Here is an 18,690-nt window from a genome sequence, read left to right as displayed (position 1 = left end):
GTAGATGGCAAGAGTGAACGTCGACATTCCAGGAATCGGCGAACTAAAATGGACTGGAATGGGTGAATTAACTCAGATGACCATTATATCTACTACTGCAGGCAGGAATCCTTTAGGAGAAATGGAGTAGCCATCATGGTCAACAAAAGAGTCTGAAATGCAGTACTTGGATGCAGTCTCAAAAACGACAGAATGATCTCTGTTCGTTTCCAAGGCAAACCATTCAATATCACAGTAATCCAAGTCTATGCCCCAACCAGTAACGCTGAAGAAGCTGAACAGTTCTATGAAGACCTACAAGACCTTTTAGAACTAACACCAAAACAGGATATCCTTTTCATTATAGGGGACTGGAATGCAAAAGTAGGAAGTCAAGAAACACCTGGAGTAACAGGCAAATTTGGCCTTGGAATGCGGAATGAAGCAGGGCAAAGAATAATAGAGTTTTGCCAAGAAAATGCACTGCTCATAGCAAACACCCTCTTCCAACAACACAAGAGAAGACTCTACACATGGACGTCACCAGATGGTCAACACCGAAATCAGACTGATTATATTCTTTGCAGCCAAAGATGGAGAAGCTCTATACAGTCAAAAAAACAAGACCAGGAGCTGACTGTGGCTCAGATCATGAACTCCTTATTGCCAAATTCAGACTTAAATTGAAGAAAGTAGGGAAGACCACTAGACCATTCAGGTATGACCTAAATCAAATCCCTTGTGATTATACAGCAGAAGTGAGAAATAGATTTAAGGGACTAGATCTGATAGATAGAGTCCCTGATGAATTATGGATGGAGGTTCGTGACATTGTACAGGAGACAGGGATCAAGACCATCCCCATGGAAAAGAAATGCAAAAAACCAAAATGGCTGTCTGAGGAGACCTTACAAATAGCTGTGAAAAGAAGAGAAGTGAAAAGCAAAGGAGAAAAGGAAAGATATAAGCATCTGAATGCAGAGTTCCAAAAAATAGCAAGAAGAGATAAGAAAGCCTTCCTCAGCAATCAGTGCAAAAAAATAGAGGGAAACAACAGAATGGGAAAGACTAGAGATCTCTTCAAGAAAATTAGAGATATCAGGGGAACATTTCATGCAAAGATGGGCTTGATAAAGGACAGAAATGGTATGGACCTAACAGAAGCAGAAGATATTAAGAATACACAGAAGAACTGTACAAAAAAGATCTTCACGACCAAGATAATCACAATGGTGTGATCACTCACCTAGAGCCAGACATCTTGGAATGTGAAGTCCAGTGGGCCTTGGAAAGCATCACTACGAACAAAGCTAGTGGAGGAGATGGCATTCCAATTGAGCTATTTCAAATCCTGAAAGATGATGCTGTGAAAGTGCTGCACTGAATATGCCAGCAAATTTGGAAAACTCATCAGTGGCCACAGGACTGGAAAAAGTCAGTTTTCATTCCAGTTCCAAAGAAAGGCAATGCCAAAGAATGCTCCAACTACCACACAATTGCACTCATCTCACATGCTAGTAAAGTAATGCTCAAAATTCTCCAAGCCAGGCTTCAGCAATATGTGAACCGTCAAATTCCAGATGTTCAAGCTGGTTTTAGAAAAGGCAGAGGAACCAAAGATCAAATTGCCAGCATCTGCTGGATCATGGAAAAAGCAAGAGAGTTCCAGAAAAACATCTATTTCTGCTTCATTGACTATGCCAAAGCCTTTGACTGTGTGGATCACAATAAACTGTGGAAAATTCTTTGAGAGATGGGAATACCAGACCACCTGACCTGCCTCTTGAGAAACCTATATGCAGGTCAGGAAGCAACAGTTAGAACTGGACATGGAACAACAGACTGGTTCCAAATAGGAAAAGGAGTACATCTCTGTATATTGTCACCCTGCTTATTTAACTTCTATGCAGAGTACATCATGAGAAACTGACTGGAAGAAGCATAAGCTGGAATCTCAATTGCCGGGAGAAATATCAATAACCTCAGATATGCAGATGATACCACCCTTATGGCAGAAATTGAAGAGGAACTAAAAAGCCTCTTGATGAAAGTGAAAGTGGAGAGTGAAAAAGTTAGCTTAAAGCTCAACATTCAGAAAACGAAGATCATGGCATCTGGTCCCATAACTTCATGGGAAATAGGTGGGGAAACAGTGGAAACAGTGTCAGACTTTATTTTCTGGGGGCTCCAAAATCACTGCAGATGGTGACTGCAGCCATGAAATTAAAAGATGCTTACTCCTTGGAAGAAAAGTTATGACCAACCTAGATAGCATGTTGAAAAGCAGAGACATTACTTTGCCAACAAAGGTCCGTCTAGTCAAGGCTATGGTTTTTCCAGTGGTCATGTATGGATGTGAGAGTTGGATTGTGAAGAAAGCTGAGCTCCGAAGAATTGATGCTTTTGAACTGTGGTGTTGGAGAAGACTCTTGAGAGTCCCTTGGACTGCAAGAAGATCCAACCAGTCCATTCTGAAGGAGATCATTCCTGGGTGTTCATTGGAAGGACTGATGCTAAAGCTGAAGCTCCAGTACTTTGGCCACCTCATGCGAAGAGTTGACTCATTGGAAAAGACTCTGTTGCTGGAAGGGATTGGGGGCAGGAGGAGAAGGGGACAACAGAGGATGAGATGGCTGGATGGCATCACCGACTTAATTGACATGAGTTTGAGTGAACTCCGGGAGTTGGTGATGGACAGGGAGGCCTGGCGTGCTGCGATTCATGGGGTCACAAAGAGTCGGACACGAATGAGCGACTGAGCTGAACTGAACTGGCTATCTAGATGTTTTCTTTGGAGAAATGTCTATATAGGTCTTCTGCCCATTTTTTAATTGGGTTTTTTGTTATTAAGTTGTATAAGCTTTCGTAAATTTTGAAAATTAAGCCCTTGGAGGTATCATTTGCAAGTACGTTCTCCCAATCTGTAGGTTGTCTTTTTGTTTGGTTTATGGTTTTCTTTGCTATGCAAAAGCTTAGAAGTTTGCATAAGTGCCATTTATCTCTTTTGTCTTTCATTTCTATTGCCTTAGAAAAGTGTTAATTATTTTGTAATCTTGACTGATCCTAATAAAATGTTGCTAAGTGAGATTATTTGGGGAATGCATTTGAAATAATGGGCTTCCCTGATGGCTCAGATGGTAAAAAATCTGCTTGCAGTGCAGGAGACCTGGGTTTGATCCCTGGGTTGGGAAGATACCTTGGAGAAGGGAATGGCTACCCACTCCAGTTTAATAGATTAAAAATAATGGCACGTTTTCCCTTCTTTTTGGTGAACGAAAGATTTTAAAAATTCTGTAGTGCTTTACAATTTTAAGTGCTTTACAGTTTTCCCCTGGTGGTTCAGCTGGTAAAGAATCCGCCTGCAATGTGGGAGACCTGGGTTCGGTCCCTGGGTTGGGAAGATCCCCTGGAGAAGAGAACAGGTACCCACTCCAGTATTCTGGCCTGGAGAATCCCATGGCCTGTATAGTCCATGGGGTCACAAAGAGTCAGACTCGACTGAGCAACTTTCACTTTTACTTTACAATTTTAAAAAGTTTCTCATAGATGATTTCATATAATCCTGTAATAACCCTCCCCTTTCCTCTTCCTATCCCTCTTCTGCCCCGCCCCCCCGCCTTGCTTCCCTCTTCACACTGCAGATAACCACTAGTTTATTCTCTGTATCCGTTCATCTGCTTCTTTTTTGTTTTATTCACTAATTTGTTGTAGTTTTTAGATTCCATTTATAAATGATATTATATAGTATTTGTCTTTCTCTGTCTGACTTATTTCCCTTAGCACAGTGCCCTCCAAGTCCATCGATTTTGCTGCAGGTAAAATTTCATTCCTTTTTATGTCTGAGTAGTATTCCATATATATACACCACATCTTCTTTATCCATTCATCTGTTGATAGACACGTGGGTTATTTTCATACCACAGCAATTGTAAATAATGCTCCTGTGCACATTGGAGTGCATATATATTTTTGAATTTTTTTTCAGATATATATCCAGGAGTAAAATTGCTGGGTCACATGAGTCTAATTTAGTTTTTTTGAGAAACCTCTGTTTTCCACAGTGCCTGTATCCATACATTCCCATGAGCAGTGTATGAGGGTTCCTTTTTCTCCACATTTATACCAACATTTGATATCTGTGTTCTTTTTGATGATAGCCATTCTGACAGGTGTGAGGTGATACCTCATGGTGATTTTTAAGTTTATGTTTCTCTGATTATTATTAATATTGAGCATCTTTTCATGTGCCTGTTGGCCTTCTGCATTTTAACATTGGAAAAACGTCTGTTTTCCTCTGCCCATATTTTAACTGGGTTGTTTGTTTTTTTGATATTGAGTTGTGTAAGCTGTTTATATATTTTGGATATTAACCCTTTAACAGTCATCATTTGCAGTAACTTCTCCCATTCAGTAGGTTTTCTTTTCAAATGATTTTGTCAGTAATTTCCTTTACTGTACAAAAGTCTTTATGTTTAAAAAATTTCTTTATTAATTAATGTGGTTCACAAATTATACATAGCCATAAAATTATTTTGAAATATATATAATCACTAAGGAACAACATCTTCCAACCCTAAGTCCTTTTTTCATTTAAAAAACAATTTTTATTTTATATTAGACTATAGTTGATTTACAATATTGTATTTGTTTCAGGTATACAGCAGAGTAGTTTAGGTTTTTATATATATATAGTTAAGTGTATGTATGTATGTGTGTGTATATATATGTATATATATGTATGTATATATAGGTCCTTGTTGATTATCTGTTTTATATGTAGTAGTGTGTATATGTTAATCCCAAACTCCTACCCTCTTTCCCCTTTGGTAACCATAAGCTTGTTTTCTAAGGCTGTGAGTCTATTTATGTTTTGTAAATAAGGTCCTTTATATCATTTTTCTAAAATTCCACACATATAAATGACATTATATGGTATTTGTCTTTTTCTGACTGATTTATTTCACTTAGTATGATAATCTCTAGGGCTTCTCAGGTGGGATAGTGGTAAAGAATCTGCCTGCCAATGCAGGAGACGCAAGATACACAGGTTCAATCCTTGGGTCAGGAATATCCCCTGGAGTAGGAAACGGCAACCCACTCCGGTATTCTTGCTTAGAAAATTCCACGTATAGAGGAGCCTGGTGGCCTACAATCCATGGGATTGCAAAGAGCTGGACACAACTGAGCACGTGTGCACGATACTGTCTAGGACCATTCATGTTGCTCCAAGTGGTATTATTTCATTCTTTCTTTTTTTTCTATATATGTTTCTTAATATTTGTATTATTTCTGTGCATCTATTTTTTATACTGAATTCTAGAGTATTTCATTCTTTTTTATAGCTGAGTAAGATTCCGTTATATATATGTACCACGTCTTTTTTTTTGATGTATAATTGATTTATACAATGTTGTAATTTCTGCTGTATAGGTGACACAGTTATATACATATATACATTCTTTTTTTATGTTCTTTTCCATTATGTTTTATCCCACCAGATTAGATATAGTTCCCTGTGATATACAGGGTATACAGGTAGGACCTTGTTGTTTATCCATTCTAAATATATTAGTTTGCATCCACTAACCCCAGACTCCCAGTCCATCGTTCTTCTGCCCAACACCCCCACCCCTTGGCAATCACAAGTCTTGGCAATCACTCTGTGTCTGTGAGTCTGTTTCTGTTCTGTAGATAGGTTCATTCGGAGAAGGTGATGGCACCCCACTCCAGTACTCTTGCCTGGAAAATCCCATGGATGGAGGAGCCTGGTAGGCTGCAGTCCATGGGGCTGCTAAGAGTCGGACACGACTGAGCGACTTCACTTTCACTTTTCACTTTCATGCATTGGAGAAGGAAATGGCATCCCACTCCAGTGTTCTTGCCTGGAGAATCCCAGGGACAGGGGAGCCTGGTGGGCTGCCATCTATAGGGTCGCACAGAGTCGGACACAACTGAAGTGACTTAGCAGCAGCAGCAGTGCCATATTTTAGATTCCACGTGTAAGTGATATCATGTGTTATTTCTCTTTCTGACACTTCACTTAGTGTAATAACGTCTGGTTGCATTCATGGTGCCTGCTAATGGCATTATTTCTTTCCTTTTTATGGCTGAGTAGTATTCCATTATATTGGATTGGCCAAATGAACTTTTTGGCCAACCTGTATATATATATCTTCTTTATCCATTCATCAGTCACTGGACATTTAGGTTGCTTCCATGTCTTAGCTGTGGTAAATAGTGCTACAATGAACATTGGGGTGCATGTCCCAAATATTTTCAAAGTATGGTTTTTTTCTGGATATATGCCCAGGGGTGGGACTGCTGGGTCATATAGCAGTTATGTTTTTAGACTTTTAAGGAACCTCCATAATGTACCCCATAGTGACTGTACCAGTTTACATTCACAGCAACAGTGTAGGAGGGTTCCCTTTTTCCCCACACCCACTCTAGCATTTATTGTTTGTAGACTTTTTGTTGACAGCCATTCTGATTGGTACCTCATTGTAGCTTTGATTTGCATTTCTCTAATAATTAGCAATGTCCAGCATGTCACACAGAGTTGGACACAACTGAAACAACTTAGCAGCAGCAGCAGCAGCAGCATGTTTTTCAAAATATTAGCATCTTTTCATGTGCTATCTGGCCATTGGTATGACCTCTTTGGAGAAATGTCTAGATTTTTGCTCATTTTTTTGATTGGGTGGTTGTTTTGATTTTGAGCTGTGTGAGCTGTTCGTATATTTTGGGGATTAATCCCTTGTTGGTCAAATCACTGGCAAATATTTTCTCTTATTTTGTGGGTTGTCTTTTCATTTGGTTTATGGTCGCCTTTGTTGTGCAAAAGCTTTTAAGTTTACTTAAATCCTATTTTTGTTTCCTCTGCTTTAGGAGATAGATTAAAAAAAAATGCTGTGTTTTATTTCAAACAGTGTTCTGCCTTATGTTTTCTTCTAGGAGTTGTATAGTATCTGGTCTTAGATTTAGGTCATTAATCCATTTTGAATTTATTTTTGTATATGGTGTTAGAGAATGTTCAAATTTCATTCTCTTACATGTCTAGTTTTCCAGCACTGCTTATTGAAGAAATTGTCTTTTCTCCATTGTATATTCTTGCCTCTTTCTCATAGATTAATTGATCATAGGTGTGTGGGTTTATTTCTGGGCTCTGCATCCTGTTCCATTGATCTGTGTGTGTTTTTGTGCCAGTACTATAATGCTTTGATTATTGTAGCTTGGTAGTATAGTCTGAGGGCTTCCTTGGTGGCTCAGATGGTAAAGAATCTGCCTGCAATGCAGATGACCTAAGTTCAATCCCTGGGTTGGGAAGATCCCCTGGAGGAGGGCATAGCAACCCACTGGTATTCTTGTATTGAGAAGCCCCATGGACATAGGAGCCTGGCCAGCTACAGTCCATGAGGTTGCAAAGAGTCAGACACGAGGAATGACTAAGCACAGCACAGTATAGTCCAAAGTCAGAGAGCATGATTCTTCCACCTCTGTTCTTTCTCAAGATTATTTTGGCTATTTGGAGTCTTTGTGTTTCCATACAAATTTTAAAATTATTTGTTCTAGTTCTGTGAAAAATGCCTTTGGTATCTTGATAGGGATTACATTCAATCTGTAGACTGCCTTGGGCAGTATGGTTATTTTAACAATAATAGTAGGTCTTCTATCCCAAGGACACATATCTTTCTGTGTCATCTTCTCATCTTCAGTTTCTTGCATCAGTGTATTATAGTTTTCTAAGTATAGGTCTTTTATCTCCTTAGGTAGGCTTATTCCTAGGTATTTTATGCTCTTTGACATGATGGTAAATGGAATTGTTTCCTTAATTTCTCTTTCTGATAGTTCATTGTTAGTATGTAGAACTGCAACAGATTTCTGTGTATTTTGTATCCTGCAACTTTACCAAATTTGTTGATGTGCTCTAATAGTTTTCTGTGGTATCTTTAGGATTTTCTGTTAAGTAGTATCATGTCATCTGCAAGCAGTGAGTTCTACTTTTTCCTTTCTTATTTGGAGTCCTTTTATTTATTTTTCATCTCTAATTGCTGTGGATAGGACTTCAGAATGGACATCCTTGTTTTGTTTCTGATATTAATGCATTATTGACTGGGGGGTTTTTGCAGAAATTAATGCCTATGGCTGGCAATTTGTTATGTAAATAAATATTGAAATGTCTCTGGTAAATAATTTTGGGGTAACAAAAGACATATTGATATGTCTCTGATCGATAATGTGGTAAAAGGAAATGCCCTCAGCTTTTCACCATTGAGTATAATGTTAACTATGGCTTTGTCATATATTGCCTTATATTAAGCCAGATTCCCTCTATACCTGCTTTCTGGAGAATTTTTAATCATAAATGGATGCTGAACTTTATCAAAAGCTTTGTTTGCATTATGTTGAGATGATCATATGGTGTTTATTCTTCAGTTTCTTAAGGTGGTTTATCACACTCATTGATTAGTGGATACTGAAAAATCTTTCCATCCCTGGGATAAAATCCGACTTGATCATGTTGTATGATCCTCTTCATATTGCTGGATTTAGTTTGCTAATATTTTATTGAGGATTTTTGCATCTTTGTTTATCAGTGATACTGGCCTGTAATTACTATGTGCATAGAATGAGTTTGAGAGTGTTCCTTCCTCTGCAGTTTTTTAGAACAGTTTGAGAAGGATAGATTTTAACTCTTCCCTAAATGTTTGGTAGAATTCATCTGTGAAGCCATTTGGTCCTGGACTTCTGTTTGTGGGGAGTTTTTATTTTTATTTTTAAATTTTAAAATATTTATTAATTTATTTACTTGGCTGTGCCATGTGGCTTTCAGGATCTTAGTTCCCCATCCAGGGATGGAACCTGGCCCTCAGCAGTGAAAGCAGAGTTCTAACTACTGGGTCATTAGGGAATTCCCTGTGCGGACTTTTAAAATTACTGAGTGAATTTATTACTGATAATTGATCTGTTCGTATTTTGTTTCTTCCTGGTTTAATCTTGGTTCAAGACAGTACCTTTTTAAGAATTTTTCCATTTCTTCTTCGTTGTCCTAGAAGCAAGATTATTTGGGGAATGCCTTTGAGTTAATTGGGCTTTCCTGGTGGCTCAATTGGTAAAGAATCTGCCTGCAATGCAGGACCCAGGTTCGATCCCTGGGTTGGGAAGATCCCCTGGAGAAGGGAGTGACAACCCTCTCCAGTATTCTTGCCTGGAGAATTTCATGGACTGAGGATCCTGTGGGCTGTAGTCCATGAGGTCACAAAGAATAGGACACAACTGAGTGACTAAACACTTTCACTTTCACTTTGAATTGATTAAAAATTTTGTATATGTAAATATATTTTAAAGAGAAATGTACACTAAATAGAAATTGATGTTATTTGTAGCAAAGTAAATATTTGTCATAATTTTGAATGCTTTATGCTTAATGTGTTTCACCTGCAGTTAAGTATTCAAAATCTCCTTTGTCTCCTATTGTCTGTTACCATTTGTGTTTCCTATACAGATTCTAAAATTCGTTTTCTCTGGCATTGTTCTCTAAACACCTACCTCTATTTCTGGTTTTCAATAAAATAATTTAACACAAGTAGATAAAATTACAACATGGTCCTCATTAACTCCTAGTATCCTCTGGTTATGTAAAGTATACTTACTACTATTATATATTAGAATCACTGGGTTTGTACAGTAAGTTTGTAGTCCTTTTTTGGTTTGTTTTCTTGATTAGGTAACATAGCAGTTTTTTTTAATAAGAGATTAAATAAACCAGTTTTTCTTTTCTGCTTTGTAGATTTCTTGATAACCGGCTGTTTGCCACCTGTTCTGATGACACTACAATAGCCCTTTGGGATCTGAGAAAACTGAACACGAAAGTATGCACTTTACATGGTCACACTAGCTGGGTGAAGAACATCGAGTATGATACTAATACAAGACTCTTAGTAACATCAGGATTTGATGGAAATGTCATTATTTGGGACACCAACAGGTTTGTGAACAGGAGACTATGTTAGGATTATGAACAACAAAAAAATGTTTTTAAAATGGTAAAAAAAAAAAAAACTCGGTGTTCTGTCTTAGCTCTCATGTTTCTTTAGAAGAAAGAAACTGGCTTTGGGAAAAACAATCAGAAAGTGATTCTGTCTTTAGTTCCTTGCACTTAGTCATATATCGTGACTAAAACACTTGGAGAAAATTATGTAGAAAAAAGACCAAATACTTGGTACTTGAGACCAAGTACCAGATACTTAACCAAGACCAAGTTAATGATGAAAACTGGTTTATAAGATGAGTTTCCTGAATTTAAGGAAAAATTATTTTGTTTTTTCCTTGTGGAACTGAAATGTTTTCCTTTGATCCTTCAAATCTATTTTGTAAATTTTGAAGCTTGTTTTCATGCATTAAAAGAGTAGTTTCTCAGAGTGGTACTGATGTTAGGGGAATGTTTAGAAATAATGTGTAGTGCAGTTTTAGTTGTCACTACAGGAGAAGAGAAGAGGATTTCTACTCACATTTAGTCAGTAGAGATCAGAGTTTGTAAACATCCTGCAGTGCATGGGATAGTTTGCACAGTGGACCAGTCATCCCATCTAAACTGTCACTAATATCTGTGTTGTGAAACACTTCAATAGAATATCTCCTGATAGAGAACTGAAAGAGTTGAATTTTGGGAAATAATTATAAGTTTCTGAAATATTCCTTAGAGCTCATATGTAAAACTAGGGGAATATTCTTAAAGATTTCTAGTTATGCATAGTGTTTGAGCCAAGCATAGAGCTACTGATTATCTTTAAGACAGCCTCTTGTTTAAACTTAGAACTAATTATTTTTTTAATTTAGAAGATTTTAATGTTATTAATAACCTTGACTTAGTTGGCAGATGTAGAATTCTGCTGCCAAATAGTGAGTACACCCTCTGAAGCAGAGTTTGAACATGTACAAAAATTGAGTGTGTTCTGGACTACAAAGTAAGTCTCAACCAGTATCAAAGAATTGTTATCGTACAAATCTTTTCTCTGATCTCAGTATAGTTTAATTAACTACAGGTAAATTAAAATTCCAAGGTTTGGAGACTTATAAACTTACATCCTAAATAATTGATGGATCAAAGAAAAAAATCATAGTGAAGTCAAAAGATAGACTAAAAATTAATGAACTAAGCATCTTACTCAAAAAACTTGAAAAAGATAAAAAAGTAAATCTGATGAAAGTAGATATATAGAAATGATTAAGATAAAAGCAGAAATTAATGAAATAGAAAATGAAAGTACAATAAAGATTTTTTTTAAAAGCTTGTTCTTCTCTGGTAAGATACATTAAGGAAAAAAGAGAGATGACACAATCCTAACAATAAGAGACAATAAAAAATACAATATAAAGTAAAATAATAAGGTCACATTTATGCCAATATACTTGAAAACTTTGATGAAACTGACAGATTACCCCAAAAAATACACCTTTGCAAAAGTGATCAAGGAAGAAATAGAAAACCGTAAATAGACATTACCAGGATATTTAACCATTATGCACTGGTTTAGCTGAAAAGGTTGTTAAAAGATTGAATTTCTTCCAAAATAACTAATAGATAGTTACTGTCATGAATCATCCTCAGGTGTCATATCCTAGCACCTCTGGGTACCCACGAACCTCTCTGGAGATACCTTCCTCAAGGTCTCTCTTTATGATCTAGTAGCCGAAGTCGCTCTTACATAGGAAACTAACTGCAGGATCCAGTTCCAGCACTGAAACTCTGGAACTCAGGATCCAATTCCAGCATCAACTCTGGCTAGTTTTCATGCAGGGTTGGTTATTTAAATATTCTAAACATCACCTCTGCTTTAACCGTTAGAGAAATGAAAAAAAAAGTCAATTAAGACATAGCTACTAATTAAACAGCAGCATGTCAGTTTTACAGGTGTCTTCTACCAAATATTACAAGAAACAGAACATTCCAATTTTATTAAACTGTCCAGATTGCAGAAAAATGGAATTCTCCTTACCTTAGGTATGAAGCTGGTATGACCTTGATGCTTGAATTCAAAATGAAAGTTCAGTCTGTAATATGAATGTAGATGTGAATATTCCAAAAAAAAAAAAGAGAGATCCTGTAAGAAATTAATCAAAATAATCATGACCACTTTGGGTTTATTCTAGAAATGAAAAGATGATTTATCAGTAGAAATTCTGTTAGTATAATTTATCCCATTAACAGATTAAATAGATAAATCCTTATTCATCCTTTATGAATGATAAAATTCATCATTCATAATTAAAAGGGACATCATTACCAACCTTACAGAAATTAAAAGGATTAAAAAGGAATACGTGCTTAGTCACTCAGTTGTAGCCTACTCTTTGTGACCCTTTGGATTGTAGCCCACCAGGCTCTTCTGTCCATGGGATTTTCCCAGCAAGAATACTAGAGTGCATTGCCATTTCCTCCTCCAGGGGATCTTCCCAACTCAGGGACTGAACCCATGACTCCAGTGTCTCCTGCACTGTAGGTGGATTCTTCACCCGCTTAGACATCAGGGAAGTCCCACAAAAGAACACAATGAACAACTTTATGGTGACAAATTAGACAACTTCGATAAACAAATACCGCAGAATCACAAATTATTTAAACTAACTCAAGAGCAAACAAAATCTCTAGACCTACTGACCTATATACCAAGTAAAGAAACTGTATTGGCAATTTAAAAATCTTCCCACAGTGAAAAGCTCAGACTTGTAAGTCTTCGCTCATGAAGTTTGGTGAATTTTACCAGACATTTACAGAATAAATAATATCAATCTTTCACAAAGTCTTACAGAAAATAGAGAGGAAGGGAGAGCACTTACCAACTCATTTTATGAGGCTAGTATTACTCTGATACCAACCCAGACAAACATCATAAGAATAGAAAACTACAGACCAATATCCTTCTCCTGATAGTTTGATAAAAATTCTCAACAAAATATTAGCAAATCTAACCTAGCAACATATATAGGGGATTATATGTCACTTGGAATTTATTCCAGGAATATAGATAGGGTTGGTTAAACATCTAAAAATCAATTATTGTAATATATTAATAAAGGTCAAAGTCCATATATATGATCATCCAAAGGCAGAAAAAACACATGACAAAATCCAATACCCATCTGTGATAAAACTAGGAATAAGAAGGAACTTTTTCAACTTAACAAAGGACAGCTATAAAAAGCCTACAGCTCAAATCATACTCGATGTTGAAAGACTAAAAACACCCCCACTAAGACTAGGAACAAGGCAAGGATGCTTACTCTCACTTTTATACAACATCTTACTGGACATGCACTGAGAGTACATTCAGATAAGAAAAATAACAGGCATTTAGACTGGAAAGAAAGAAGTAAAATTATCTATATATGTATAAGATATGATCTTACATATTAAAAATCTTGAATTCACAAAACTACTAGAACTAATAAGTTTGGCAAGGTCATAAAATATATAAAATTATATTTCTGTTCATGAGCAATGAACAGTCCAAAAAAGAATGAAAAGAAAAATTCCACTCATAATAGCATCGAAAAGAATAAAATATAAGATATAAATGAATGGAGAGACCATTTCATGCTCATGGATCTCAATATCATTAAGATAGCAATTCTCTCAAATTAGTATATAGATTCAGTACAATCCCTATCAACTCTAGCTGCCTTTTTTGGGGGGAAAAATTGTCAAACCAATTCTAAAATTTGTATGGAAATATAAATAACCCAGAATAACCAAAACAATCTTCAAAAGGAAGAATGAGTTTGGAAAATTCACACTTCCTGATTAAAGAAATTTCTACAGAGCCATAGTAATCAAGGCAAGGTGGTACTGGCATAGGATAGATATCTAACATAAATTAAGGGAACAAAATTGAGAGTCCAGAAATCAACCCTTATATTTATGATCAGCTGATTTTCAACAAAAGTGCTAAGGTAATTCAGTGGTTCAGGAAAGGATAATCTGTTCAACAAATGATATGAGCAACCAGATACCCACATGCAAATAGATGAATTTAGACCATTATCTCACATCACAGAAATGAATTCAAAATGGATTTCAACCTGAACATAAGAGCTGAAACTATATAACTCTTAGAAGAAAACATGTGAGTGAATTTTCATATAACACCAAACTGATTTTAAAAATTGATAAAATGGACTTCATTAAAGTTAAAAAGCTTTGTACATCAAATGACACTAAGAAAGTGAAAAGAAGTATTACAGAATGGGATAGCATATTTGTAGATGACATTTACTAAAGGATTTATGTCCAGAATGTATAAAGAACACTTCCAGCTCACTTACATGTATTACAAATCACCCACTTTAAAAATAGATGAGATATTTACATAGACATTTCACCAAGGGCAATATACAAATGATTAATAAGCTCCTGAATAGATGTATGACATCATTAGTCTTAAAGGAAATGCAAATTAAAACCGAAATAAGATACCACTTCATATTCAATAAGATAGTTTTAACAAAAAAGACAGCAACAAATACTGGCAAGAATATGAAGAAACCAGAATCTCACATATTGCTTGTAGGAAAATAAAATGATACAGCCATTTTAGAAAACAGTTTGGCAGCTTCTTAAAATGTTAAACACAAGAGTTGCCATATGACCCAGCAGTTCCACTTCTAGGTATCTACCCAAGAGAAATGAATACATATGTTTGCACAAAGAATTCTTACAATAGTATTATTCATAATAGCAGAAAATAGAACCAGTTCAAATACTTATCAACTGGTAAAAGGATGAACAACGTGATGATATATTCATACGAATATATTCATAGAATATATATTCATAGAATACTACGTGATAATGGACAAAGTACTGTTAGGTGCTACAGTGTCGAAGAACCCCAGAAAAACTAAGTGAAAAAGCTAAACCAGAAGACAGTTAGTACTGGTTGCCTGTGGCTGGGAGTCAGAAAGGGAGTAACTACTAATGGGGAAGAGGGATTTTTAAAGTGATGAAAATGTTCTAAAAATTGGGTTATATTGATGACTGCACAACTCAGTAAATTAACTTAAAAATCATTTAATTGTACACTTAAAATGAATGAGTTTTATGGTATGAAATTATACCACGATAAAACTGTTAAAAACAATCTGTTAATTAACTAGACATAGAAGGAAACCCATTAAAAGTATGCACTAAAAACCTATAGCACATTTTTAAATGGTGAAATTTTAGAAGTTTTCTCTCTTAAATCAGGAAGGAGAACATACTTGCTATTACTATTACTGTTCACTATTGTTTTAGTGTGGAAGGAGGCAGGGTCCTAGTTGGTGCAATAAAATAGGATTGGAATATATAAGGATTGGAAAAGAAAAAATGAAACAACATTCACAGATCATACGATTGTCTATATCAGGGGCTGGCAAACTTTCTATAAAGGACTGTGTAATAAATATTTTAGACTTTTGTGTGTTCTACTGGGGCTTCCCAGGTGGCGCTGGTGGTAAAGAATCTGCCCGCCAATGCAGGAGACTTAAGAGATGCAGTTCGACCCCTAGGTTGGGAAGATCCTCTGGAGGAGGAAATGGCAACCCACTCCAGTATTCTTGCCTGGAGAATCCCATGGACAGAGCAGCCTGGTGGACTACAGCCCATGAGGTCACAAAGAGTCGGACAAATGAAGTGACTTAGCGTGCATACACGTTCTGTTGTCTCTGAGCAGTCATAGATAATACATGAATGAGTATGGCTGTGTTCCAACAAACTGTCTATATTGAAAGAGGCAATGAGAACTTCCCTGGTGGTACAGTGGATAACAATCTGCCTGCCATTGTAGGGGACACAAGTTCAATCCCTGGTCCAGGAAGATTCCACATGCCACAGAGCAACTAAGCCTGTGCACCACACTACTGAGCCCAAGTGCCACAACTACTGAAGCCCAAGCGCCTACCGCCTGTGCTCTGCAACAGTAAAAGCCACCACAATGAGAAGCCCCTGCTCGCTGCAGCTAGAGAAAGCCCATGTGCAGCAGTGAAGACCCAGTGCAACCAAAAGGAATAAATTAATTTAAAAAAAAACAGGCAGTAATCCAGATTTTGCCCATAGGCCAGTTTTTAGACACGTGGACTAGATAGAAAACCCTAGAAATTCTACTGACAGATTATTAGAATCAGAGTTAACTGTAATTTTTGATATAAGGTAAAAGTATAAAAATCAATAGTGTTCCTATACATCACTTTAAATAATTTAAATTTTTTAAGTAGATAATTTTTTTTTAGTTTTTTATTTTTTTAATTTCAAAATCTTCAATTCTAATTTTAATAATTTAAAAATTTAGCTGGGGACTTCCCTGATGGTCCAGTGGTTAAGACTCCATGCTTCCAGCGTAAGGAGCATAGTAGGTTCAATCCCTGGTCAGGGAACTAAGATCCTGTATGCCATGTAGTATGACCAAATTAAATAAATAAAATACTCTTAAGAATTTTAGTTGGTACACAGGAATAAATTACAGCAGAAGATTTGTATAACCATTATGGAGAAAACTAAAATTTTATTTAAGTTATTATAAGACCTGAATAGAGTCTGTGAATGAGAAGATTCCTCTAAAATACAAATTTTAAATGAAGGGTATAAACTCGTAAGATGGGGAAACAGGAAAGAAAGCAATGACAATAAAATTTTAGAATCTGGAAAGCAGGAGGATGAATGGCAACCATCTTAGCAACTTACTTAAACTTAATAAGTACAAGAAAGCTGAATCCGAAACTAGCAGCAGAAAACATTAAGAACTTAAGATAGTTTATACAAAATCCTCAAAAATCACAAGAACTGGCAACTCTGGGTACTCTGTAGTAGAAAGGGTAGCTAAAATAAGGATTGAAATGAAAGATATTTAAGAATGTATATCTCTTCCCTTAATCCATACTGCTGGATGATTTACCTCCTGTATGTCAGCAGAAATCTTAAATCTTATTCTCTAAAGAGGGTAAAATAGAAATTTATCTATATTAAAGGATGCCAGACACAGTTGAAGGCTTTGAGTACCCGACCAAAATCAGGGGGACTAAATGACCGTATGCACACTGAATACTTAATTCAGATATCCTGAGAATTATTTCAGCTATTGAACTAAAGATACTGACATTAGAAGTTCTTCCAAAAATGACTTCTGCCTATTTAGTGAAGCACAAGCCTACCCTTGCACTCAGAGTTCCCAGTCACCTTTTTAGTTCCCCACTCTTAACTATGAGCAGACAGTCAAAAGATAATCAGACATTTGACAAAAGAGTCTAATATAGAGACCTAAACAAACAGGGAGATATTTTGGAAAAGTAGAGACTACATAAGGAGAAGATGACTTAAATTTTAGAAAAACTCTCAGATAAGAAAAGACTGCATGCTTGAAGCGCTGCATGCTGACTGAAGGATGCAACAAGGAGAGAGAAACAGGAGACTTAGATAGTATTGGTATTGTTCTACTTCTTAACATGGGTGGTGAGTTACAGATGTTCACTTTTCTCTAAACCCCACAAGTACTTTATCTATGTACTTTTCTGTAAGGATGATACATTTCACAGTTTTAAAAATAATTAACAAAAAAGGAAATAAAATGGGGAATAAAAAATATTAGGCAAGGAATAAAAATCTATCCAAAAGATCATGCAGATTTGAAATAAAGCCAAATAGAACTTAAAGAAGTAAAAAAAAAAAAAAAGTACTGTTAAAATTTATAAAAACAAGTAGCAGAAACAGTTTATACAACAGATTAAGATAGATACTGAAAAATTACCCAGAAGGCAATATATGGAGATGAGATAGCAAACATGAAAGAGCAGTTATGAGACAGGAGTCTCATGGGAATGTTTCAAGTATCTATTTAGAACTCCAAAAGAATTTAGAAGTAGGTGAGAGGCAACATTGGAATAATGACAGAAAATCTTCCAGAATATATGAACAATCTGAATCTTAAGACTTAGAAAGTCAAACGATTCTCAGTGAAGATCAATAATAGGAAATCAACATTTACAAACATCAGAGTGAAACTGCAATACTCCAAAGACAAGGGAAGATTAGTCAAAGGGAAAAAAAAGTATCCAAAGTAACAATTCAACTGATAACAGACTTTAACAACAATGGAAGCCAGAACTCAATGAAATACTATCCTATTTAAAAAGAAATAACTATCAACCCTTATAGGCTCAGCTGAACCTTTAATCAAAAAGAGTGAAATAAAGATTTTCAGAGCAATAAAAAGTGAGTTTTCCTCAACAAAGTTTTACTTAATATACATGAGAAAGAATAATTTTTTTAAAAAAAGTTAAAGAGATGGAAGAAGGAATGGGGAGCAAAAATTTTTCATCTGTATAAGTCTGAGTATACATTGAGTGTAAATTCTAGTTGGAAGGGCAAAAATACGACTGTCACTGAATGTTTATAATAACTAGGTTTTGTTGGTTTGATTTCTTCTGCAGGTGTACAGAAGATGGATGTCCACATAAGAAATTCTTTCACACACGTTTTCTCATGCGGATGAGATTAACACCAGATTGTTCCAAAATGTTGATCTCAACGTCCTCTGGATATCTCTTGATTTTGCATGATCTTGACTTAACCAAGTCTTTAGAAGTAGGCAGCTATCCCATTTTGAGGGCAAGAAGAACAACATCAAGTTCAGGTACGCTTTCCTTTTTTGATTAAAAGAAAAGAGTTTTCTAAATAAT

General features: G+C 36.0%; 1 protein-coding gene across 2 annotated transcripts in view; it reads left to right on the top strand.

The window, feature by feature from the left end:
* The window catches only part of DCAF10 (DDB1 and CUL4 associated factor 10), a 58,694-nt gene that overhangs the window by 29,181 nt on the left and 10,823 nt on the right, over positions 1–18,690 (top strand). For both annotated transcript variants that reach the window (XM_069576127.1, XM_069576128.1), the window contains 2 exons: positions 9,770–9,967; positions 18,442–18,644. In XM_069576127.1, coding sequence (XP_069432228.1) covers positions 9,770–9,967; positions 18,442–18,644 — 401 coding nt within the window. The remainder of the gene's footprint in view (positions 1–9,769; positions 9,968–18,441; positions 18,645–18,690) is intronic.

Source organism: Ovis canadensis, chromosome 2 (assembly GCF_042477335.2).
Source record: "Ovis canadensis isolate MfBH-ARS-UI-01 breed Bighorn chromosome 2, ARS-UI_OviCan_v2, whole genome shotgun sequence".
Taxonomy (NCBI): Eukaryota; Metazoa; Chordata; class Mammalia; order Artiodactyla; family Bovidae; genus Ovis; species Ovis canadensis.
The sequence above is the reverse complement of the archived record's forward strand: the minus strand, read 5'-3'. Positions and strand labels throughout refer to the sequence as shown.